At 43.6% G+C, this 24,961-nt stretch overlaps 1 protein-coding gene across 1 annotated transcript in view; it reads left to right on the forward strand.

Annotated features, from left to right (window-relative positions):
* Nucleotides 1-24,961, forward strand: part of SNTG2 (syntrophin gamma 2) — a 264,787-nt gene that overhangs the window by 218,044 nt on the left and 21,782 nt on the right. Inside the window, exon 16 of the mRNA XM_063078807.1 lies at nt 4,045-4,155. Within this exon, the coding sequence (XP_062934877.1) occupies nt 4,045-4,155 (111 nt within the window). The remainder of the gene's footprint in view (nt 1-4,044; nt 4,156-24,961) is intronic.

Raw genomic sequence — 24,961 nt, forward strand, 5'->3', positions numbered from 1 at the left:
TAGATCTCTTCATTGTTTTCAACATAGGATGACATTTGTTAGGTTTTTAATTATTTCTACATTGATATTAAATACTTAAATCATTATTTAATAGGAAATAATTATAAAAATATTTTCTCCGTGCTCCTGCTAGATAAGTCATTCTGAAAACAATCAAGTAGATTTCTTGGCTGGAAATGCTCAGATTGGGATTTGCCACGCTTGTGTTCACAGGGTAATTAGCACTTCCATGATGCATCATGCTGTTGAATTAGACCTTTCGTATGTTAATTCTGGGTCAAAGCTAGACTTGCAATGTGGCAGCAATGATTATTAAGCAAACGCATGCTAGGAAAAACACTCTGGGTCTTGATGAGTGCCCAGATCTTAACGAAGAATCCATGTGGGCATCCACCTCAGAAGCGCACCTGTGGCCAGATGTCTTCGTTCCCCACTTCTGCCCCTGCCAGAGGAAGGCAGGCGGCTATTTCCAACTTCAGCACGTTCACCGTTGACAAAGAGGAGTCAAGCAGGAAAAAAAATGTGTTTGGCCATGGAAATATTTTCTGTACTTAAAAAAAAGGGGGAAGACCGTATGTAATATACATTATAAATTTCTAGATTTGAAGTTTTTAAAATAATTAAACAAGAATAAACTAGAAACGTTCTACTTGCTAGAAGTGACAACGGCCACAGCTGCTCAGATGGAGGAAACATCACCTCTCAATGTGTCCCTCACCTAGAGACAGTGTCCCCTCACCTCACGACAGTGTCCCTCACCTAGAGACAGTGTCCCCTCACCTCACAACAATGTCCCTCACCTAATGACAGTGTCCTCTCACCTCACAACAGTGTCCATCACCTCACGACTGTCCCTCACTTCAGGTTATTGTTCTGTCACCTCATGACAGTGTCTGCTCACCTTACAACAGTGTCCCCTCACCTCACAACAGTGTCCCTCACCTCGCAGCAGTGTCCCTCGCTTCAGGATATCGTTCTGTCACCTCACGACAGTGTCCCGGTGCTGGGCCTGATCCCCAGGGAGCCTGTTCCTTACACTGGAACTGGATAACCTTATGAGGTTGCATTGAGGCAGATGCGGAGGAGCAGAAGATCAGCTTAAAATGAAAAAAAAAAAAAAAGAAAGAAAACAGAAGAATTGAGTTCCTTGTAGGAGAAAAAGCGAAGACGGGTCTTTGGCCTGAGTAGGAAGGAGGAGAAGGAAAGTTACAGCTCCCAGGAAAATGCCAAAAAATCAACCTGCTCTGATCCTCGATGTCACAGACTCTTCTGGAACCGCTCAGTGGTTAACAATGAAGAATTCAAGTATCACTTTCTATCATCAGTATTTTAAAAATTTAAATTTGTTAAAAAGGAAATGAGCAGTGATCATCACTATTAACAACCCGTCACATAAAAATAAAACATACACGTTGACGTTTGACGTAATGCACACTTAACTGTGAAAATGTTCTTTAATTACTAACACCAAGAAAAGAGTTTTCTGTCCTCTGAGACTGAGAACTAAAAACGGAGACTCCCATCAGCCTGCTTCCACCTGACTGGAGCCCCCGGCCCGTCGCACGCACTCCTGAGGCTGTCGAAGGAAAGCCAGCGCTTGCCTGTGACTCCTGGTCACAGCGGCGTCCCCAGAGCTGCGCAGGTGGAGAGAAAGCCACATTCTGACCCAGGAGGTCCAGAGTCACCAGGACCTTCTTGCAGGAATTAACTGTCCGCTAGACCCACTTTCTAAGAGAATGTGTGGAAATATCATCCATAATGGAAAGAACAGTTTCTTTTTCAGAAACATTCGTGTTTTTAGAGTTCGCAGCACTGGCGTTGGAAAGTGACTCACTGTGGGAGGGAGCGCAGCTCTGCAGAGCTGTTTTCTGGCTTCACCATGTTTACTGCACTCGGAGAGAGAAGAAAGGGAATAATGCCCGTTGCCCGAGCAACCCACCAGCTGTGCCTGGACAGTTTTCTGGCATATCCAAAACCACGAGAAGCTGGGGAAAGCACTCGTGTCCACCTTAAGCAAGGACAACATTGTAAAATTTGTACACGATTTTAAGCAGATGAACTGTGCATATGTATGCCTAGTAAGGCAGCATTTTTCCCAAACCAGTAAACATTAAGGAGAGTTGCAGTGTAAAAACAATGGGCCCAATAGATAATAACGATACACCGAAAGCACTGGCTGTGGGGACCACTTTGGATTCTTTAAACAGTAAACTGGACTTTCGCGTAGGTGCTTCTGCCCTGTTTTGTCTGTAATATTTTAGCAGCTGTCTGTGATACTATGGAAAACATTAATTTAGCTTATTCCTGGGATTTTAGGCTATTGAGCGTAGACCACTCTTGAGCTTTTTCTTCGTAATAAAATTTGAACCAAATACGCATTACTGTTTACAGAGTGGTTTGGGTTATTTTGTGAAAAATAAGGCAAAACCTTCATATCCAAGATTTCTCCAGCTTCTTCCGATGACACACACGTGTGATCACAGGTTCGTCATAGCAGAGCTAGGTAATAATCATTTTAAAGGCAGATGAGATTAACTACGTGTAAGAGACTGAAATCACAGCCTCCCTTGCAGCCTTCAGAGGGCCGGCTTGGATGTCCTGAGGATGCCCGAGGACAGTGGAGTTGTGTGTGGGTTGTCGAGGATGCTCTTGGGAAAGGGAGGTAGGTGTAGGGGTGGAGGGAAGGTGGGGAGCCTTCTCCAGGTCAGTCGTCATCACAGGGGGCAGGTCCCCCAAGCTGGTTGCTGTGGTTTGTTTCATTGTCCCAGTGGCTCACTTAAATCCCTCTTCTGCTAATAACAAGAATTGCATATGAGCGCCACCTCCTGAACGTACCACCATAGGAAGAAGTGACTGAAGTGTGAGTTCTGAATGTTCTCACTCTGGAGAGATTCCAATAATTCTAATTCTGAAAAAAACCCTGATGCCAGGGGTCTGGGCCCCCAACCCTGTCTGAGTGGGCATAGAAGCCACTTCCTCCTTGCGAAGGTGGGAGAGCTGGAGGAGTTGTCTCCAAGTCCCTACAGAGTTCTGGATTTCCCAAAATCTAGAAAAAACATGTTCTTTGATACTTTTCTATGCACTTAAAATACTCTATTCAGCTCCTACATTCGATACAAAAGAAAGACGTGGCTGGGATTCTGGAGGTTTGTGTGTGAGCAGTGACTAAACAGGTTGGGGTCAGAGGGATAAAAGTGCTTCTGAAACTGCCCTCTGTTTTCCCCAGCTTCTCTCCCTTTTGTGACCCTTAGAGAAAAATACATTCATTATTTCAAAATAATTGCTTTTAACAGAAATTGAGCCTATAGCTTGCTAAAAACAATAATTTCTGTTCTCTAGTGGGATTTTTCCAGGAAGATAAAGATTTATTGTAATGAAATGTCTATAATTAAGGACTAGCTTTTATAAAAGACAGCCATTAAGTTTTATTTGCTGCAGGCTTTTTTTTATTAGAGTAAGAATTTATAGAGTACATTTTATCTTTAAAGTGCCTTAGCAAACATTAAGTAATTTTTGCAATAGTGTTAAAAGATAGCTTTATCCACATTTTCTAAGATGGTTCCTGAGAAACTTAAGGTTAACTGGTTTCCACATAGCCACGGATGGGATGATGTTGGTCATTTTATCTTCACTGTAGACTATTTTTCACATCCTAGAGGAAGAACTGAGCCTTGTAGTGGATTTTCTAAAGTTCCTCAAGCAGAAAAAAGAGCAATGATCTTAAGATGCTTTTAGTATATTTAAAGGAAAACCCAAGAGAAGACAGAGTGGATCAGAAAGGGTAGAGGTGGGATTGAGGACCCTGGATGCTGATACATCCTCGGGACGTGCAGCAGGCTGAGGGGTGTGTCTGAGGAGGTCAGCTGCACAGACTGAAGGCGGAGAGGGTGCACACTCTGGCGAGTTATCACAAGCTGAGTGTAGATAGGATAATTAAGCAAATGTCTGTGTTTATGCTAATAGGCTGTTTAACATATTAATAGATGTTAATTAAATAAGTCAGCTCTTGTTTATAAATCACTAATTAATTTCATTCCTTTACAGAATGTGCTATGGAGATTTAAATTCTCTCAGCTTAAGGGATCTTCAGATGATGGAAAAACTCGAGTCAAGCTGCTGTTTCAGAATCTGGACACCAAACAAATTGAGATGAAGGTAGGGAACAGTTTGTTCTGCAAGCCAACCCCATGTGCAGTAAAACTCAAATGCCGAGCTGGGAAAAACTCCCGTTCCTCCCGTGCATACGTAAGTCCTGAGATATGATTTCTCCTTAAAAAAACGGGCAACAGATATGTCGAAAGAGCACATGTTATGTTTCATATGAGAGAATTTTATGCCCTGAGACTGTGATTATTGAAACAAATTATTTGATTCTACTAAAAATCGCACATTTTTAGTAGATATTAGGAGAAAATTAATATTTGAAAGTACAACAGAAGTCAAAATTTAAAGAAAGAGTTTTACAAACTGAATTAAGTATCTGATGAATTGTTAGTAATAGTTTGAACTTACTGCTCTGTTAATTAAAAGGATCTTAGATATGGCTTTCAAATTTGTTGCATTTTACTAGCAACAGTTATTAAATTTTCTCATATTTTATGTATACATGTGTTGTTAGCAGACCACTTTTAATATAAACTAAAGATAAACTTTAGTCTGAAAGCCTAAATTTAGTACATTGAGAAATAAATAAAAAGAGGAATGTGAGAACCATGAACTCATATTGTTTGGAAACAGAAATCAACACTTTGCATGATGAAATTTGTCCGGGCACACATCGCACGTGGCATTGTTATCTGTGAATGTTTAGAATCAATTTTCATACTTTATTGAGATGGATGAATGAATGATTCATATCTACTTGTTGAGTACAATAGAAACTGTACAGGCTGCCTGACATTCTGATGTTCTGGGAACTGACAGAAGCAAAATCTGAGTGTAAGCACTGTCGAGGCTGTGGGCACGTGAGGGCCACAGTGGGGTGGGATGAGACGCTGGTCCTGGCACTGCCCGTGGAGTGCTGGCTTTGGTGGGGGGTGCTGGCCAGAGGTAGGGGAGGAGCGGCATAGCCTTTTCTTGTGTTAAGTCCTGTAAACTTCTTAATCCCACTCTGTGTGAGATCTTGGGAGTTCAGCAGCGGTCTTGAGGGTTTTATGCTTAAGGGCATCCCAGTGATTTCCTCCAGAGCACTGCTTGTCCCCAAGGCACATGCTTTGAGGAACAGCCAACTGCTTATGTGGCATCTGAAATATCCTTTTGTCAGGTGACCCCTGTTTCATTAGGTTTAAAGGATTTATTTTCTATTTTCTGATGATCAGCCAACTTTTGGTTATGTGTGTTAGTAAAAGGAGTTACTAGTAAAAGGAGAGATACTAGATCATCTGGAGCAGACAGTTTCGAAGCACATTAATCCGGGGGCAGAAGCTTTGCAACAGACTTGAATTCTCTGTAGTGCTTTGTTTGGATCACATCAGTTTCCATTGTCAGTTGGTGGAAAACAGAAAGCCCTAGAAAGTTAGCTATGGAGGCCACAGGGATGGATACAGAATTTGTAGGACTTGAAATTTAAACGATTTATGGAGATTTTAAAAAAATGCAAAATTGCAAATTTGACAACCTAACTGTGAATAGAAACGGGTTCAGGACACATAAACATGTTTCAACAAGCTCTAACTATGTGGATCTTCTCCTCAAGTCTCCCTTCACCAGATCTCAAAACTGCCCAGGGCCCTCTGTGCTCCCCCCCACCCCGCCCCAGGTCAAAGGATGAAGAAACTGGGCAGAGAGAAGCAGAGATCCCAACCGACTGTAGGTGAAATAAGGTAGCACCCACAAGAATAAAATAATTTCCTGCATCATCCCAGAGTAGAAAACATGCATGTGGATAACCACAAACACAGTGCAGGGTTGCAGTGGTCATTTTAAGAAATTTCCTTTACAAGCTGAGGTTCTGCATTTATCACAGCTTATGAGATATAGAAAAAGTAAGGATGTGATGATTGGGGAATCCAGATCCATCAGAATTCTTGAAGTTAGTGCACAGCTTAAAGAAGAGGCCATGGGAAGGAATTTATGGGAGGGACTCAAGTTATTGCACATATTGGGTATGAGCAACATGCTGTTTTTATAAACAGTTAGGAACATTTTGTTACCATAATAGGTCAGTTAACCAGGATTTTCAGAGAAAATAATATTCCTATTAATAGAATTTTCTAGCTAAATGAGTGGAACCGTGAAACAATTTTTCTCTTCATATTTATTGAAATATGAAGAGAACATATTTCTGGGACATTTAACCAGAGCACTGCCTTAGTAATTAGCACATACCTGAAATACTTGAGTTTCTCTTCAAATTTGAGGGGTGAGGGTCCTGAGGCTTGGAGAGCACAGAGTGGAACATTTATTTTTAGCTTCATTTATTTGCAAAAATTATATATAGTTCAAGAATTTGGTTTGATTTCATGACTCCAGTGGCTAGAAATTTAAGGTTGGAGTATTTTTAAAACTTTTTTTTCTTCCTTTTTTGCCAGTTTTTCCTTTAAAAGGAGTGTAGAGGAAATGAACTTTATTAAATTAAGAATTTACTTTTGTACTGTACTGCTTTATTGACTGAGCTACTTATATGAACGGTGGTTAGATTATAAGGGGTAGTTGGGAGGGCCCTGCCCAGGGAGCTGGTGGACTTCCCCAGATCCCACAACAGTTTCCTAATGAGGCCCCCCACCCTGTTTCGGTGTATATTGCTTGTATTTTACATGTTTTATTATGATTTCATTTCTGCCTCCAGACTGAATCTCTAAAGAGTAGCTTTTAGTTTGTTTATCTTTAGCACAAGGTTCAGTATATATGTGCACTTAATTAATGTGTTTTAAATGAGTAAATTAAGAAAAATTAATATTGAAAGAACTGCCATACACCCTCACAGAAGGTTTATCAGTTTCTAAGTAGAAAATTGTTCCTATTATTATTAAAATGAAATACTTTAGTTACTACATACAATTGCATACATAACTTTCTGATATTTCCATATGTGTATCCATGAAACAGAGATTGGTCATTGAAAGCAAGATGCAATTTAGTGAGGAATAATCATGTCTTTAGGAGAAACAATCACATGTACTCATGTTTTTCACTCTGTAGTGATCCGAGGACAAACTCCACTGAAAATGACCTCTCTGTAACCAGTGGCTCAGCTGGGTGTGTCGGGCGGGAGGAGGAAGATGAACCTGGGCGTGTGTGTATCTAAAACCTCTGAGGGCTGGAGACAGGAGAGGAGTTTGGGGTGTTTCTGAGGCTGAAGTGTGGCTGCGGAGCTTCCTCAGCAAAGAGCATCGATACCCACAGCATTTATTATTCATGCCACTGAATTGGTGGTGCTGAAAAACTATTTCAGGAAGCCAGATGGTGCAAAGAGGGAGGGACAACCCAGGCAAAATGTCATCAAATGCATAATTTCACATCTCCCTGTACACAATCCAGGGACTAATTAATGTTCTTACATGCCGGAACAAGAATTAATGAGATTCACATGAAGTGCCTCGTTCCCAAATATATCTATAAGATTATGTTTTTAAATCTATTCTCAAGGAAGCTAGAACAAAAACAAAGCTTTTATTTTTTTCTCTTCTTTCTTTTTTCTTTCTATTTTTTTCTTAATGTGTTTTTACAGCAGATTGGTAAACTATCCACTTAGATAACTGAGGGCTACTTTTAGGCTGTTTGGCCATGATATCTTTGTTTGGGTTTTGAGTCTGTCGTGGCTGTGTCTCTAGAACCACAATATTCAAACTAAGAGAAATGTAGTTGAGTTAAATCTCTTCTGTAAGCAGCGGCAGCCGAGGATTATCATTCAGTGACTAAGATTTGAGAGATGGTGGATTGAGGGTAGAGACCTTCAATCACTGACCGCTGTCCGGGGGCTGGGAAGTGGCCGGTCTCAGATGGAACCAGCTCTCTCCAGTACCTGTGATCCAGAGTTTTCCTCCCCAACATGTCCCTGCTTTTGTGAACAAGCTCTCCCGGCAGCGGGGGTCAGAGAAGTACAGGGATTGCTCCCAAGAAGTAGTCCTAGAATGCTCAGCAGCTAACTCCCCTAAGGCCAGAGAAGTGGGAGGATTCAGGAACCAAAGAGGGAAAATCCTCAGAAACAGGGCTAGGCGGGTCCAGGACTGGGAGAGAAGCTGAGGCTGACCAGGGATGGAGCTGGAACTCCAAAGCAGCTCTCCTCACACTTTCACTGTTTAAACTTGAATTGGCCCCAGGAGAAATAATAAAAATTCATCATGTCTCCATAGCTGGTGTTGAAGACATGTGGATTTGATACCAGACTCAGCGCCCTGAGGCTCTGACCATCTCTCTCTGTATCTGTCTCTCACACACACAGCACTCCTCCACCTTTCCCCTTCAGGGTCCTCAAAGGAACCTTTCCTCCTCGCGTACCTGGGTGGTCTGTGGTCTTTGAGCCTCCACCCCACTTGGGGTTGACACAAAGGATCCAGCCGTGTCCAGGGATTAGGGCACCTTGCACCTGGGGAGAGCCCACCCTGGGCCAACCTGCTGAGCGTCACCTGAGCAGGGGTGGTCCTTGTTGGGAGAGGGCTCTGGGGAAGGCACAGGTCCAAACAGGTAACACCCCACTCACATCAGTCTCATTTGTAAAGTATGTGCAGTTTATAAAACCCATGAGCAAGCTCATTAATTTTCTCAATAACCCTGTAAATTAGATCCGGTCTACTGCATATCCACACGTTTTAAAAATTGGGGGACCTGGGCTCAAAGAAACATGGCATAGTTAGTCAGAGGCAGAGCCTGGTTAGGCCTGGGTGTCTGCCTCCCGTCCCCAGGGTGGATGCGAAGAGGAAATGGAGAGGTTCCCGCTCTGGTCGGAGTCTGTCCAGTGTAGAATGACTCGCACTGCCAGGACGCACCTGCTCTGCTGGAGGTTCAGTGGGTTTGGTCGCAAAAGTGATTCAGGGGGTCACAGAAGTGAAGCTTCTTTCTCTTGTGGACACACCTCCGAAACCAGTTTAACCACTCGGGCTCGTAAATGGTTAACAGCCAGGGGGAGCAGGGACGGCGTGGGGCCTGATTTGTAGCATTCGCTGATTAACTTGGTAAAAGTGTTCCCACCATGGCCTTCAAGCAACCCATGTGCCATCAAGTGACGAAATTGCTAAAAGCTGGACCCTCAGCTCCTGGGAGCCAGGCCAGCGCACCCCGGGTTCAAAGCAACCTCACGTCCTCGGCGCAGCCTGACCGGAGTTAAGGCCATCAGAGCCCAGCGGAGAGTCCTCGTGTCCCTGCTGAGTCCAGCCCACGTGGTCTTGAGAACTGGACGAGCCTCGTGAGGCCATGGGTCTGAGGGTCCCACCCGCAGCTCCCCACATGCTTGGTGGAAGCCGGCAGCAGGATACATCTGCACCTGGGCACCTGGCACACCTGGTGCCACCTGCGCCGTGCCTGCCTGGCGGGGGGTCATCGCTGCCTGGCTTCGAGGAGTCTAAACGTGCAGGAGGCTGGCGCTTGTCACGTCTCCATTGTGCGTTCAGCGAGACGCACTGTGCCCAAGCCCGGCGCGGGACGGCGGCCTCTGCCTTGCCCCTGTCCCTGCCCCTGTCCCTTCCCATGCCCCTGGCGCCCACGACGTCTCCTCCCCGGGCCCTGTCTGCCTCCGTGTCTCAGCTCATCCTCCTGTGAAGTGCGTCCTTCCTTTCACTTTCATTTGTCAGATGTTTGCTGCATCCAAGGGTCTCTGTGCTGGTGCAGAGTTCTCTCTGTTAATGTGGGGACGTGGAGGTGAACTGGAATTCGGGAGTTAGAGAAAAAGATCAGCGTGTGCAGAGCTCACTGTTACGCTGGGTGATGCGTGGGGTGCAAGTGTCTGGACAGAGCGCTGGAGACCGCAGAACAGTGAATGGGGTCGCTGTGTAAGGAGTTAGATTCCTCTCTGTTCCATCGTAATTCTGTCATGACAGTCACCTGCTTAGTGGTATTCACTGTGTATGTCCCATTCAACCCCAGCCACCTGCAGCACTTTGCAGCACTGAGCCGAGCTCCTGGTGTGCAGGATCCTGAATTTCCCATGTGTGTTCTCCAGCGTCAGCCTGTGGCTTTCCATATGGCAGAAGCTCAATAAATGCTCCCTGCATTTACTGTGCTTTGAGAAGCTGTGACAACGTGTATGTTCTTTTCAAGGAGACATGGTAGAATAGGCCCCTTAACACACCTGTACCCTCCTAGTGCTGATGGAAGCCAGAAGCCTCAGGAGCCCACAGGGCTCAGGAAGCGCCACCAACGGGGTCTCTCCCTCTGTGTAGAAAGACGGGCTCATCCTCCTCTGACCTCATATTGGGTATTCACAGGTGGGCAAGAAAATTAATGCTGGTAGGTGAACGAAGGCCAGACGGTGCCCAGGGAGAACCAAAGAGAAGCTGTAGTCACCTCATGTGCAGCCTCCAGAGCCTTTAAGATAAACTGAAAATCAGCCTGGAACCCTACAGGCGAGTTTCGTTTTTCCCAGTATAGTCACAGTAAGTCCAGATGCACGTGTAAGACATGCTTAGAGACCACATCACACATACTCAGTTTCCGTCAGACCAGTTTAAATAAGTCACCGACCTACAGGAATCTGTGTCACTTGTGACTGAACTTTGCCCAATGGTCTAAGGGTAAAGACACACTGGGAGAGGGGCCCCTCCATAAACGTCCCATCCTTTAAACAGAAGTGAGGCTGAGGCTGATGAGCTGGGAGACCTGAGAGAAGGGTCGTTTATTCAGAATAAAGTTGGACTTGTAATTAAAATATAATATTTCAACTCAAAGATACTGGTAAAGAAATAGATGCCACTAAATATGCCTCTTTTGATGTAGATTTTAAAAGAGGAAAATACTAGTCGCAGTGATACCTACCAGTTTCGAGGTATGAGAGAGTTTTAAATTCTCTCTTACTCTGTGGAAGAAATATCTCGTCACAGCTTTGCAGTAGGGAAACTGAGGCCTGGGGAGCTTAATTCAATGCCTCCCTCACTCAGCTTCTATGTGTTGGGATAGGGGCATAAAAGGCCGGGCTTACCTCGAAAATGACAACCATGTTGGTTTTGTTTCTAAAAATTGTGGTAAAGTATATATAACAAAATTTCCATTTTAACTATTTAAAGTGTACATTCAGCGGTATTAGGTACGTTCATGCTGTTGTGCATCTGCCACCACCGTGCGTCTCCAGAACTTTTCCTCCATCCTAAACTGGAACTCTGCACCTGCTAAGCAGTGTCTCCCCATGCCCCTCCCCCAGCCCTGCAGCCACCATCCTACCTTCTGGCTCTCTAGGGACCTCATATGCGTGGGCTCAAACAGTGTCTGTCCTTCTGTGACTGGCTTATTTCACTCACACGATGTCTTCCAGATTCATCCACATCGTAGCACATGTCAGAATTTCCTTCCTTCCTTCCTTCCTTCCTTCCTTCCTTCCTTCCTTTCTCTCTCTCTTTTTCTTTTCTACCTTTATTAAAGTGTAATTGACAAATAAGCTTGTATGGATCTATGGTGTACAACGTGATGTTTTCATATCCACGCACACATCGTGAAATGATTAAATCAGGCAAATGAACACATCCGTCACCTCACATGCTTATTCTTTGTGTGTGTGGTGAGAACATTTAGGGTCTATTCCCTTAGCAGTTTTCAAGTTTACCTACATTCTAATTAATTGCCGTCACCATGCTGTCATCTCCTGAACGTGTTCCTCCTGTCTAAATGAATCTTTGTACCCTTTGAGCAGCATGTCCGTGGCCTCCCTCCCCCAGCCCCTGGCAGCCAACATTCTACTTTCTGTTTCTGTGAGTTCAGCATTTTTAGATTCCACGTATGTGTGGGATCATGTAGTATTTGTCCTTCTGTGACTGCCTTACTACAATTAGCATAACGTCCTCTATTTCACCCCTGATGTCACGAATGACAGAACCTCCTTTGTTAAAGCTCGGTCCTATTCTGTTATGTACGTATACCCGTGTTCTGTATACATTCCCTCGCTGGCAAACACTTAGGTTGCTTCTGTATTGTGGCTACTGTGAACCATCCTACCGTGGACATGGGAGGGCTGACACCTCTTCAACGTGCTGATTTCATTTCCTTTGGATATGTACTCAGAGGTGGAATTGCTGGGTCATATGGTAGTTTTATTTTTAGTTTTTCGAGGAACAGTAGCTGTGTCAATGCACCTTCCTGCCAACCTCACCCTTGACAGCATTCATTATTACTTGTCTTTTTGGTAACAGCCATCCTAACAGGTGTGAGGTGCTATCTCATGGTTTCGATTTGCATTTGCCTGATGATTACAGATGTTGGGCATTTTTTTAACTTCATTTTTTTACCTGCTGGAAATATGGATGTGTTCTTTTGAGAAGTGTCTATGCAGATCCTTTGCCCATTTTTAAATCAGGCCATTTATTTTCTTGCTATTGAGTTATTTGAGTTCCTTATATATTTTGGATATCAGCCCCTTGTGAGATGTATGATTCGTAAATATTCTTTCCCATGCTATAGGTAGTCTCTTTGCTCTGTCGGTTTCTTGCCTTGCTGTGAAGAAGCTTCTTAGTTTTTTTGTCTATGTTTACTTTTGCTGTCTTTGCTTTTGGAGTCACTTACAAAGAGTTACTGCCCAGACCAATGCTAAGAAGATTTTATCCTATGTTTCCTTCTAGTGTTTTTATAGCTTCAGGTCTTATGTTTAAGTCTTTAATCCATTTTGACTTGATTTTTGTATGTGTTGTGTGATGAGGTGTAATTTCATTCTTTTGCATATTGATACCCACTTTTTCCAATGGCACTTATTGAAGAGACTGTTCTTTCCCCATTGCCTATTCTTGGCACCCTTGTTGAAGACTAGTTAGCCATAAATGTGTAGATTTATTTCTTGACTCTCTATTCTGTTCTATTTGTCTGTCTGTTTTTATACCAGTAACATGCTGTTTTGATTACTATAGCTTTGAAATATATTTTGAAGTTAGGTATTGTGATGTTCCTAGCTTTCTTCTTTTGCTCAGTATTGCTTTGGATATTCAGGGTCTTTTGTTCTTCCATATGACTTTTAGATTTTTTTTTTCTTTTTCTGTGAAAAATGTCATTGGAATTTTGATAGTGTAGCATTTAATCTGTTGACTGCTTTGGGTAGAATTTTCTTTCTTCTTTAAGGCTGAATAATACTCCATTATATGTTGTAGCCAATTTCGTTTATACATTCATTCATTGGTGGTCACGTGGGTGGCTTCCACCTTTTGGCTCTTGTGAATAACAGTGCTATGAATATGTGTGTACCAATATCTGTTTGAATCCCTGCTTTTAATTATTTGGAGTATTTACCCAGAAGTGGAATTGCTGGATCATGTGATAATTCCATTTTTATTTTGTTGAGAAGCCACCACACTGTTTTCCACAGATGCTACACCTTTTCTTATTCCCCCCAGCAGTGCACAAGGCTCTAATTTTTCCACATCCTTACAAACATTTCCTGTTTTCTGGGGTTTGTTCATTTGATTTTTTATATAATAGCCATCCTATTGGTTGTGAAGTATTATCTCACCGTGGTTTTATTTGCATTTCCTAGTGATTAGTGATGTTGAGAATCTTTTCATGTGCTTATTGGCCATTTGTATATCATCTATGGAGAAATATCTATTCAAATCATTTTCCCATTTCTAATCGAGTTATTTGTTTTTTGTTTTTGAGTCGTTGGAGTTATTATTTATTCTAGATATGAATTTCTTATCAGATATGTGATTTCTGAATGTTTTCTTCCATTTGGGGGGTTTCCTTTTTCACTTTGTTTATAGTGTCCTTTGATGCACAGAAGTTATTAATGTTGATACAACCTAATTTATATGTTTTCTTTTGTTGCCTGTGCTTTTGTTGTTATCTTCAAGAAGCCATTGCCAATCCCGAAGTCATAAAGAGCTTCCCCTGTGCTTTCTATGTATTTTTTTCTAAGAATTTTTATGTTTTAGATCTTACATTTAGGTCTTTGATGCATTTTGAGTTAATTTTTAGATATGGTACAAGGTAAGGGCCTAATGCTGTTATTTTGCTTGTGGATATCTTGTTTTCCCAACATCATTTGATGAAAAGACTGTTGAATCCACATCAAATGGACATTCTCAATTGAATGGCACTCTTAAATGGCACCATATATGTGAGGGTTTATTCCTGGGCTGTCCTTTCTCCCCAGTTGATCTGTATGTCTGTCTTTACGTCACTAACACACTGTTTTGATTACTGTAGTTTTGCAGTAAGGTTTGAGATTGGGATTTGTGACACCTTCAACTTTGCTTTTTATGGAGAGTGTTTTGGCTAGTCAGGGTCCCTTGAGATTCCATATGCATTTTTCTATTTCTGCAAACAATTGTCTTTGGGATTTTAGTGGCGATTGTATTGAATCTGTAGGTCATTTTTGGCAATAATAACATCTTGACAATGTTAAGCCTTCCAGTCCATAAGCATGGAATGTCTTTTCATTTACTGGAGTCTTCATTACGTTCTTTCAGCAATGTTCTTTAGTTTTTCATCTACAAGCTTTTTGCCTCCTTGATTAAGTTCATTTCTAAGTATTTTATTCTTTTTGATGCTATTGTAAATGGAATTTTTAAAAAATTCAGATTGTTCACTGTAAGTAGATAGTAAGACAAGAGATGTTTTCCTCCTCCCCACCCCAGCTCCTGGGACCTCTATTCTACTTTTAATCTCTGTAAATTTACTTTTCCCGGGTAACTCATATACATGGAACCATACAACATGTGGTCATTTGTGTCCGGCTTCTTTTATAATGTTTTCAAGGTTCATTCCATGTTTCAGCCTGTGTCAAAACTTCATTCTTTTTTATAATGAATAATATTCCACTTTACTGATATACCACATTTTATTTAGTCATTGATTTGTTGATGAACAATTTGGGTTGTTTCAGTTTTGGGCTTTTGTGAATAAAGTTGCAATGCATGTTAGCAAACAAGCATTAGAGTCCTCATTTTCAATTTTGGTGGGTGCACATCGAGGAGTGGAATTACTACATCATATTGTAACTCCATTTGTAACTTTTTTGAGAAACTACCTAAGTGTTTCCACACCAGCTACACTGTTGTACATTCCAACTAGCAATGTACAGGGGCTCCAGTTTGTCTACATCTTCACCAACGTGTGCCTTCCTTTTTAAAAAATTATTGTGGCCATTGTAGTAGGTGTGAATTGGTTCCTCATTGTGGTTTTTATTTGCATTTTCCTAATAACTAATGACATTGAACATCTTATCATGTATTTATTGCTGTCTGAGTATGTTTTTTGAGAAATGTCAGTTCAAGTTCTCTACCCTTTTTTTTTTCAGTAGGCTGTTTGTATTTTTTGTTGTTGAGTTGTATGAGATCTTTTTATATGCATATTATTAAACCCTTATTAAGTATATTATTTGCAAATATTTTCTCCCATTCTATAGATTGTCCTTTGTCATTCTCTTAAAAATGTCCTTTGCTGAACAAAGTTTTTAATTTCGATCAAGTCTAGTTTATCTATTTTTTTATTTTGTTGCTTGTCAAACATGTATTACACTCCCTAATTCATGATACAAAGCAAACACCATGGGTAGTTCACTTGTGGTCATCTCAGCTAGAGACACCCTAAATGCCACTTAAGTACTCACATTCACGTCAGCAATGGCTTATAGCTGCTTTTGTATTTTTCCAGACTGCAGCATAAGGGCTTCTTGCCAATTTGCCTTCAAATTGAGAGGGATGACTTGCCACATCTCACAAGTTAAAAGATTTGCACATTGTGAGAGGTAGATTATATATTTGTGAATTTTAAGCAGATGAGCATCAAGAGAAAAATGTGGACACTGCTGCCTCTCAGTAGAGTAAGCAGTTATGGCTTGATTCATGGTGAGGAAAACATTCCACAGCAGTCCAAAGGCCATGCACAGACACCTGCCCACAGTCTGGAAATTAGGATCAGGAGGTGGGCCAGGGGAGGTGCACCGTGCTCTCTGATAAATCAGAGAACTCACTGCACTAGTCCCTAATATGCAGACTAGACACTACTAAGGACACACACCAGCCTCTTCATTGCTACACACAACCTGGTTTGTGCTGGGATAAAGCGCCGGCTGCTTCCAGGGGTCTACAGGGCCCAGGGAGGGCACAGAGAGCAGGCATCCCTCACAGGAGCCCCTGGAAACTTGCTTGGTGTTCCTGAGCTGGTCTCCCCCCGCCAGAGAAAAAGTGCAGTTAACAGTTAAAGGTAGAACTTCATGTCTGCCTGAATGTACTGATTTAGGTAACAAAACTGCTAAGCTCAGAGATCGTTCATTTGGAGAGGTGATTCAGAGGACCTGGATGCCATTTGCTGTTGCCCAGACGAGGGACTGGAAAGTGCAGCTGATGCACACGGTGACTGACCTGGCTGAGAGTAGGTGAGGTCATTACCCGGCAGCCTGTCTGTTACATGCCGTTATCAGTCTTTTCCAGGATACGCAGAGCAAACATTTCTTGCTAATCAGGAAGGAGAGATTCTTCTAAGTGATCATGTATCTTCTCCATATTCGGTGGAGTCAGTTTCCTGCTGGGCCTTAATAATTAAGTAACAAAATGCCACTGCACATGAGAGAGACGTGATCGCCTTCATGCCTCCAGCTGAAAGGAGTCTGATGTGAGATATCACTAATGACTCTGATGTGTTCACAAAACCCAATCCAGTTTGTAAAAAGCAAAACGCTTGACACAAAAGTTATTTGTCTACTTAAAATTGAACATGACAACTGTGATGGTTAATTTTACGTATCCATTTGACTAGATGAAAGAATACCTAGAAAACTGGTAAAGCATCACATTTGGGTGTGTTCATGAAGGTGTTTTTACTGAGGAGATTAGCATGCAAGCCTGAGTGGACCAGGTGGGAAAGATCCATTCTTAGTATGGGCAGAAACCATCCAATCCACTGGGGACCCAGAGAGAACAAAAAACAGAGGAAAAGCCAAAACTCTTGTTCTAATCCCTGGGGCTGGGATACACTCTGCTCTCCTGTCCATGGAGAACTTGAGACTCTTTAGCTTTGGGATTCCAGGACTTACACCAGTGACACCCCTGGCTGTCAGACCTCGGCCTCAGACTGAGAATCACATCTCCAGTTGTCCTGGCTCTGAGGCTTTGGGATTTGGACTGAGCCATGCTGCCAGCATCCAGTTTGCAGATGGCCTGTCATGGTACACCTCTTCACAATCGCCAGTTCCCCTGATAAATACCCTCTGTATATTTATACACATAGCCTATTGATTCTGTCTCTCTGGACAATAGAGCAACATTTAAATATTGCTTGCATTAATTATAAGAACACACAAGTTTTGCTATAATTTCACATTCTTTCCTAAGTGGGAAAACAATTTGTCTGTCTATTGTTATTAGTAATATATTGAATTAATGTTGGACTTTTTGTACTGAACCAATTTTGGTTAATTTTTTTCTCAATATTTCTGTAACAGAATATCCCCATTTTACAGGTGGGGACCTGGCACAGAGAGCTAAATGATTTGCTTAAATAATAGTTGCCGTATTTAACATTTATATTGTACCAGGTTATACATGCACTGTCTCATTTAATTCTCCCAACCGATACAGGCTGCTGTTACCCCCACTCTAGGTGAGGTGAGGAAACCAACTTTTAGAGAATGCCTCACCAGGACCCTCGGTTATGACTCAGGACGGTAGCTGGGCTCGGGTCTGCCTGTTGGTGACGGACACATGTGGTCACTGCTGTTTGAAATGGCTCAAAGGGAGTTTAAAGAAAGGCGTCTGGATTCACCTCTGATCTGTTGCTCACCTCTGGATGGCTTGTGTGTCCTGTGAGTGCCAGGAGTCTCAGGCATCCACCTCTGCACAGTGAGGGGTTGCATTAGGTGATGAGGGACTATAGCCAGTGGGCACCTGAGGAGACAGGTGACAATTACATTCATTTATGCTTTTTCTGTTTTTTTTTTCTTTTAATCAAACAATATACCATTACCTTGGATTTAGCTAATTAAGGCTTTTTAAGATTAAAAACCTTCTTAAGAATCAGATCAATGCAAATCAAATCATTCATAGTAGTCTTTCTTAAGAGCTTTGTAGTAGCAGTCACACTTGTGAGACACAGGGCCAGTGTCTTCTTTCCAGCTGTGAATCACATCTGCCTCTTAGTGTCTTATATCTGAAATAGCCCTCACCGTCCAGGACCAGAGCAGCTTCCTCTCTTACCTGGATTCTTAATTTGGGACGGCAGCAAGTGGACAAGAATAGGTGGACTCTCACTTGGTTCTCTTCCTGCTCTGGGTGGGCGGCCCAGGAGCCCAGCAGGTGAGACCATCCCTAGCGCGGGGCCTCCCGAGAGACCCACAGTCCCAGCACCTCTTGAACAGGCAGGAAGCATCAGCAGCCTTGGTCCCACATCACCAGCTCCAGCGTCCTGCCTGCCCAGATCAGGAGGTCCTGTTTGGTCCTCACACCCACCCCAATGTCTTCTGCGATGGGTTCCAGGCGTGACAAGGACACCAACTGGAGGACATATGGATGAAAGAAAAAGAAACATCTCCAAGGCAAGCTGCAGCTTCACAGCGGGAGAAAGATCAAGAGAGAAACAGAATAGGGAAAGTCCCCATCGTGGTTGCCAGCACTAACCCTGCCCAGATTCTACTGTGACAGACAGGGGCCATGGCTCCGAGGCAAAAGCTCCTAGCAGATGAGAGTCTGCAAGCTGCCACGTGGCCTGTGTGGCTTCCTAGGGTGAAGACTCCACCTGTGAAAACAAGAAAGTCCATGGACCAGGCAAAAATGCACTTAGCTGACCCTCAGCAGCGTCCGCCAGAGATTAGGAATATGACTGAACTGGGACAAAATTGGTGTGTAAAGCACTGACTTACAGCCATCCGGTCTTCTTAAAATAAGCAACCACAGCAATGTCATCGCATGCCACCACACTGAGGAAGCTGACCCATCCCACCCTGACCTCTGAGGACCTCATCCTTCTGTCCTCCCCAACTCCTCTGTCACTCTGTCCCCCTGTCTCTCTCTGTCCCTCTGAAGTCCCCATCTGACTTCATCGCCATGCATGTGAGCTCCTACTGTACTCACCGGTCTCCTTGGCTAAGACCATGTGAATTTGTGAGGTCAGCTCTGTGGGGTCTGAATGACTAGAGCTAGCTCATCCCCATGACCATGTCTAATGGGCCCTGCCTGGAGCACCGTGTACACTTTAAATGCTTTATTTTGAATGTTTGAGTGAGTAATTGTATAGTTGGGCAGAAATCAGCTTAAACTAGCACTGTGCATCAACCTTCCTTAGTAGTTGTATTTCTAGTGAACCATTATTTAAAAATGATCACTGTTATATGCCAGCTGCCTACTATATGTCGGGGACGGTGCTAGGGACTTTGTGTGCAAGACTCCATCAATCATCACCACAATCCTAGAAGACAGACACTATAATTATCCTAAGTTTGTTCATCATGGAATTGAGATTAAGGGTAAGTAACTTGCTTAAGGTCACAGGATTATGAAATATGGAATCACAGTGTGAGCTCAGGCAGTCCCACTTCAGAGGCTCAACTCTTACGCACACGGTACCATTTCTCCACGTTTTTATTGTATGAAAAATTTGGTCAAATGAAATGTTAGGAAAAAGGGCCGTTCCATATCCTATGTTTGAGGAAGTCTGTGAATCACATGGCCTATCAAAGTCTAATTTAAAGAAAATAGCACCACCACCTGGTAAACCAGGTGCTTCTGATTTAGGACTGGTAAGCACTGTCACCAGCGGCTGTTTTCTCAGTTATGAAGGAGTGACCCATGTGTCTTAGACTGTGCTGCTCTAACAAAATTTAAACTGTGTGGCCTGTGGTCTTTAACTGATCTCTCAGTTCTTGAGGCCAGAAGTCCACATTAAGGTAGATTCAGTGTCTGCTGAGAGCTGCTTTCTGGCTCAGGAACAGCACCTACTCGCTGCGTCCTCACATGGCGGAAGGGGTGACGGAGCTCTCTGGGGTCCCTTTACTAAGGGCACTAATCCATTCACGAGGCTCCACCTCATTACCCCATCACCTCCCAAAGGCCCCGCCTCCTAACCATCACTGGGGGCGGGGGTGAGGATTTCCACTGTGAATTTTAGGGGGACGCAGCATCAGACCACAGACCCCCGTTTTCTTTAGTCCTTCACGGTCATGGTGGGGGAAGCCACATGCTCAGGATCAGGTCTCCGCAACACTGGAAATGATCATTTCTAGAATAACGAATTATAAGTTTTTTGGAGAGGATACTAAATTATAGTGTCTAAGAATTTAATGATTTTCAATTAAGATTTTATGAACAATAAAAGGAGCGGGGTCCACTTGGACATCATGCGTCCGGAGATCTCCCAGACTCATCACGTCTTGAGTCCTGCTGTGTTCCAGCACCACATTGTCCTCCCTGGATGTCACCATAGTTTTGTAACAGCTGAGATTCCATTGGGAACGCACCCAGGAAGAGACTTTGCAGAGAGAGATGGAGGCTATGCCCGGAAAGAGGAACTTGCATGTAACCACATTAGACCCCGAGGAGCTTTGGCAGAGTTAATTTCAAAACATTTGAAAGGAGGAATGAAAGGGTTGCTGCGTGGACTCAGTTTGAAGGGAGCAGTCCCTGAGGCACGGCTGGCCCAGCTCCATGTGCAAGCATTTCCCTGCATCTTAAAAAAGGTACCTAGATTGCCTATTCTATTTATTATTATCCACTTTATTAATCTCTATGGCCCTTCTCGCAGGAGTTTAGCAATTTATAAATAACAGATGTTGCCAGCAAGGACAGCTGGATGCTGTTTCCAGTGTGTGCTTCCAAACATAAGTGCATTATCATTCCTGGCTCTCATCACTTGAGTGAAGGCTGAAGATTTTGGTTCAAAGAAACATGATTAATGTTGATGTAAGAGAAAAATGATTCTAAGTGTTGTGTTTTCTTAAATGAGAAAATAGAAGTACAAATGCCAAAATGCTTCCAAAAAAGATGTATGGGGTTATCTTTCCAGCTGTCATCATTGGAAAAAAACAAAGAAAAAAAAAGAAAGAAAAGCCAGTGGGCTGTGGTGAGTAGCTTTCAAAGGCAAATGCTATATCAAGTGGCTAGGAAGATAATTGATGTAAATTGGGACCCGGCTTTCATGTTTTTGTGAGTTATTTGTAGGCCAAAATAATTAGAAAATATCTTTCTTTGTACCCTAACATATTTATTACTATTGTTACTCTTTAGAATGAGTGAAATTCTATACTATCTCTTCCAAGAATTGGCCTTGTTTAGACAATAAGTGTAAAAGATATTTATCTTTGTCAGAACTAGGAAATTTTCAGATAAAATATTTACATAAGCAGAAAAAAGCAAGCCCACAATTCTCTTTATTTCCTTGCTTTCTCTCCCCTTAGTCTATGTCCAAGTTACTCTGGAGCTACTGCAAATTGCAAGGACTATATTTTGTGAAAACAACTTTTCAGAGCAGGCATTCATCTTTAAAATATATGTCTCTGGAGGAACAGGAAGCAGGCGAAAGTGATAGATTCAGCGCTGCTTGGAGAAGCTAGATTTCTTTTCAGCATGCTGGCAAGGTAATAATGCTGAGCTTTAGTATAAATAAAATTTATGAAGTTATAATTCCATTATTTGCTGAAGGGGAAAAGGTGATTTAAAACGTGAGTCAAAGAAACGACCAAGGAGATTTTACAGCCCAAAGCAGACAGTTTCAGGAGAGGTAAATCACAGAATAAGCTTTAAAGGTTACTGAGAAACATTAAAGGAAAGTGGATCTGCATCCAGCCAGGTGAGTCTGGTGGGTAGAGCGGCTCTGAGCGAGGTGGGAAAGAGCCAGTGCGGGGAGCGGCAGTCCCCGGCATTGAACCTGGGCCGCGGCTGCTGACCCCTGGGGTCGTCCCTTTCATTCGCTGGACGAGCGACTCACCTGAGCTCTTAGTCCTGAAGCCACCACCTGCCACCCACAGGTGTCCCCCAGCTCAGTTGCCCTCTCCTCTTGGGCCCACCTCGCCCTTGCTCTGGACTCGCCCATCCTGAGGGACCCCTGCCCTCCATCTCTCCCTTGTCTCCTGATGCAAGGGGTCCTCGACCCACAGGCATGATTGCATGTCCCCTGCTCACCTTGCACCGCAGCTCCTGCCACTAGGAGGGCAGGTCCTCGGGGTGTCCGTGTCTCTGCATAGCACCCTGTTGATCTTGCATGCTGTCCAGCACAGAACCCCCCCAAAATCAATCCCCTAAATGCACCCAGGACAGACCCCTCCAGATCAGTCCCATAAGGGCACCCAGCATAGACCCCTCCAGAACAGTACCCTAATAGCGTCCACCACAGACCTCTCTAAAACAGCCTCCTAACAACACCCAGCACAGACCCTCCCTGGCCGTCTGGTGGGCAGCACCACGCTCCCACCCACTTTCTGAACTCATTTGCACCCTCCTTTCTGTGGCTTAGTTCCTGCCTTTTCTAGAACGCCCTCCACCCCACCCCTGCCACACTGTAAAGATCTTTTCATCATCTGAGGATTGGTGCAAATGCCTGGTTAACATCACATCATCTTCTCCTCAGTCCTCTTGGTACCTTTTCCTTTGGTGAGCACTGGCCTCTCCTCCAGTCCCTCTGTCCCTTGATCTCCCTGCATGCAGTGATACTGGGCTTCCCTGGGTATCTCCTCCAGCAGCTCTGCTCGGTGTTTAAGGTGTGCACAGTTCACCAGGACAAATATAGGTAAAGGTAGAGACCAAGAATCTGCATTTCCAAAAAGTCCCCAGGAATGCCGTCTCTGCAGGACCACTCTGAGTAAAACTTACAAGTTTATTCTTGGATGTTTGAGATATGATGACCTTATAGTGTCAAAGTTCTGAAACCTTCAGTAAGTGAGACTGACAATCACTGGGCTAAGCCTCAGATCCAACTCCAAGAGCCAGTTCTGTAACTAATCAGCCTGGCCACCCTGTAAAAGTTACTTAGAAGTTCATTTCCTCGTCTGAAAAATGGGGATCGTAGCACTTGCCTTTTATTTTATTTTACTTTTTAGCTCTGGGGCTGAGGATACCTTGTTAATTTGACAAAGGCAGTTTGGTGAAGAGGACCAACATCCGCTGGGCACTAATGTCATACCAGAAGCTGTACCTTGTCTTCAGCCACCTCATCCACTCACCACGGCAGTGCGGAGGGGTCCTCCCAGTCCCTGCTGCACAAAGATATCACCTCAGAGATGCTCTTGGTCTCTGGCTTGCCTGGCTCAGTCCTGTGCAGGATGGGGGTCACACCCACCCAGGAGAACCAGACGGTAAATGCACAGGACATTTGCCAGCCATATGCAAAGCCGTCGATAGCTTGAAGCTGACTGTGGTGGAAGCTTTCACACCACAGCAGGTAGTAAACGCTGTGGCTCGGAGCTCCCTCTCAGCCCGGATACGCAGTTCACCAGCTCACTGCAGCCTGGCTACAGGATCTCGAAGCTGAAGAACCGAGGTCTGAATTCCCTTTGTCTGTCCCACAGTGGAGGTATTACATTACAAGAATAAGAAAGAGGTTGGGCCCCGATCCGAGTTATCTATGGAACAGTAAGTGGCAAACTGAGTCCAGAGACAAAGTTATTCCCCAACTATCATATTCTGTTCTTTATTTCTTGGGCATTTTCTAAGGCATGTTACAAAGCATATTAATTTATTCTAGATATTCGTGCATTTGTTTAACAACCATCTCTTTCAAGTCTTGCTTTGATGGGCAGGTCTCCATAGCATCTGCTTTCAATTCCTTGGGAGTGTGCAGTGGCCGTGGAACACTCCCACTGAAATACAGTCTCATCTGAATTGCTGTGGCCAGCAGAAGCTGTCCCCTCCAAAGCTGGTGGGCCAGATTACCATTTTCCCTGCTACACAGAGGCAGAGACGACAATTAAGGAAAACAGAAGGAAGACTACTGTTCATCAGAGGGTGTCAGTCATCTCACAGACATTTTTAGACAAATGCCTAGCAGTTTGTGCGCTGAGGTGGAAATATGGATAGTGCAATGTAGAGAGCTGATTTCCATTGCAGGAGATTTATGCAGGACCCGTGGGTAGTACTAACATTTATATGTTGATTGAAAGTGTCAATCTCGTAATAGATAGAACATGCCTGAGTGTAAAGAGTGGGGAAGAAGAAATGTTTTCTCAAGTTATGGGTGACCTCATTATTCATTTTTTGATATACACAGTATACTCATAGATCCCTGTGGCTTCCTGAAAGTTTTACCTAATTAAGGGAAGTGCAAGGTATTAAAACACCAGAACGTTGAAAATGATTCCAAGCTGTGGATCATAATTAAAATAATTATTGCAGCCACCATCCAATATGAAAAGATTTTTTAAAAATCTAGGTCATTAAGGCAGATACGCTGCAGAGGAAGGTGATGGGGTGATAGGAGCTGCACATGGGCCAGCGTCCAGGGACCGCGCGGTCAGCCGCGGCTGTGCCGGCCACCCCTAGCACGCCGCTGCGTCAGCAATCTGGCCCTCCCTTTCTCAACTGTGAAGTGGATGTAATTTCCACCTAAAAGGTCTTGAAAACTGTAAATGTGATTGACTGCAGATGAGAAGACTTTGGAACTGCAGAGCAGTTTGATACCATACTTCTTGAGGGTCAGCAAACACTGCTGGGTAGAAATTCCCTGGATAAGAATTCTTCCTTTGCCACAGGACACTGGTGTGACTTCAGGCTTCTCCAGCCTCAGGTTCCTCATCTGTAAACTAGGGAAGGCTGTGTCCACCTTGAAGTGTTCTTATGAGATGAAGTGAAACAGCACATGCAGGAGCTCAGCACTGCTGAGTCTGACAGGACCTGTCACTCTGGTTGGTTTTCTTTCCTGATCTTAGTGTTGTCTGCACCGTTCACTACGTGACCTGGGAATCACTTAATCTTTT

Source organism: Cynocephalus volans, chromosome 14 (assembly GCF_027409185.1).
Source record: "Cynocephalus volans isolate mCynVol1 chromosome 14, mCynVol1.pri, whole genome shotgun sequence".
Taxonomy (NCBI): Eukaryota; Metazoa; Chordata; class Mammalia; order Dermoptera; family Cynocephalidae; genus Cynocephalus; species Cynocephalus volans.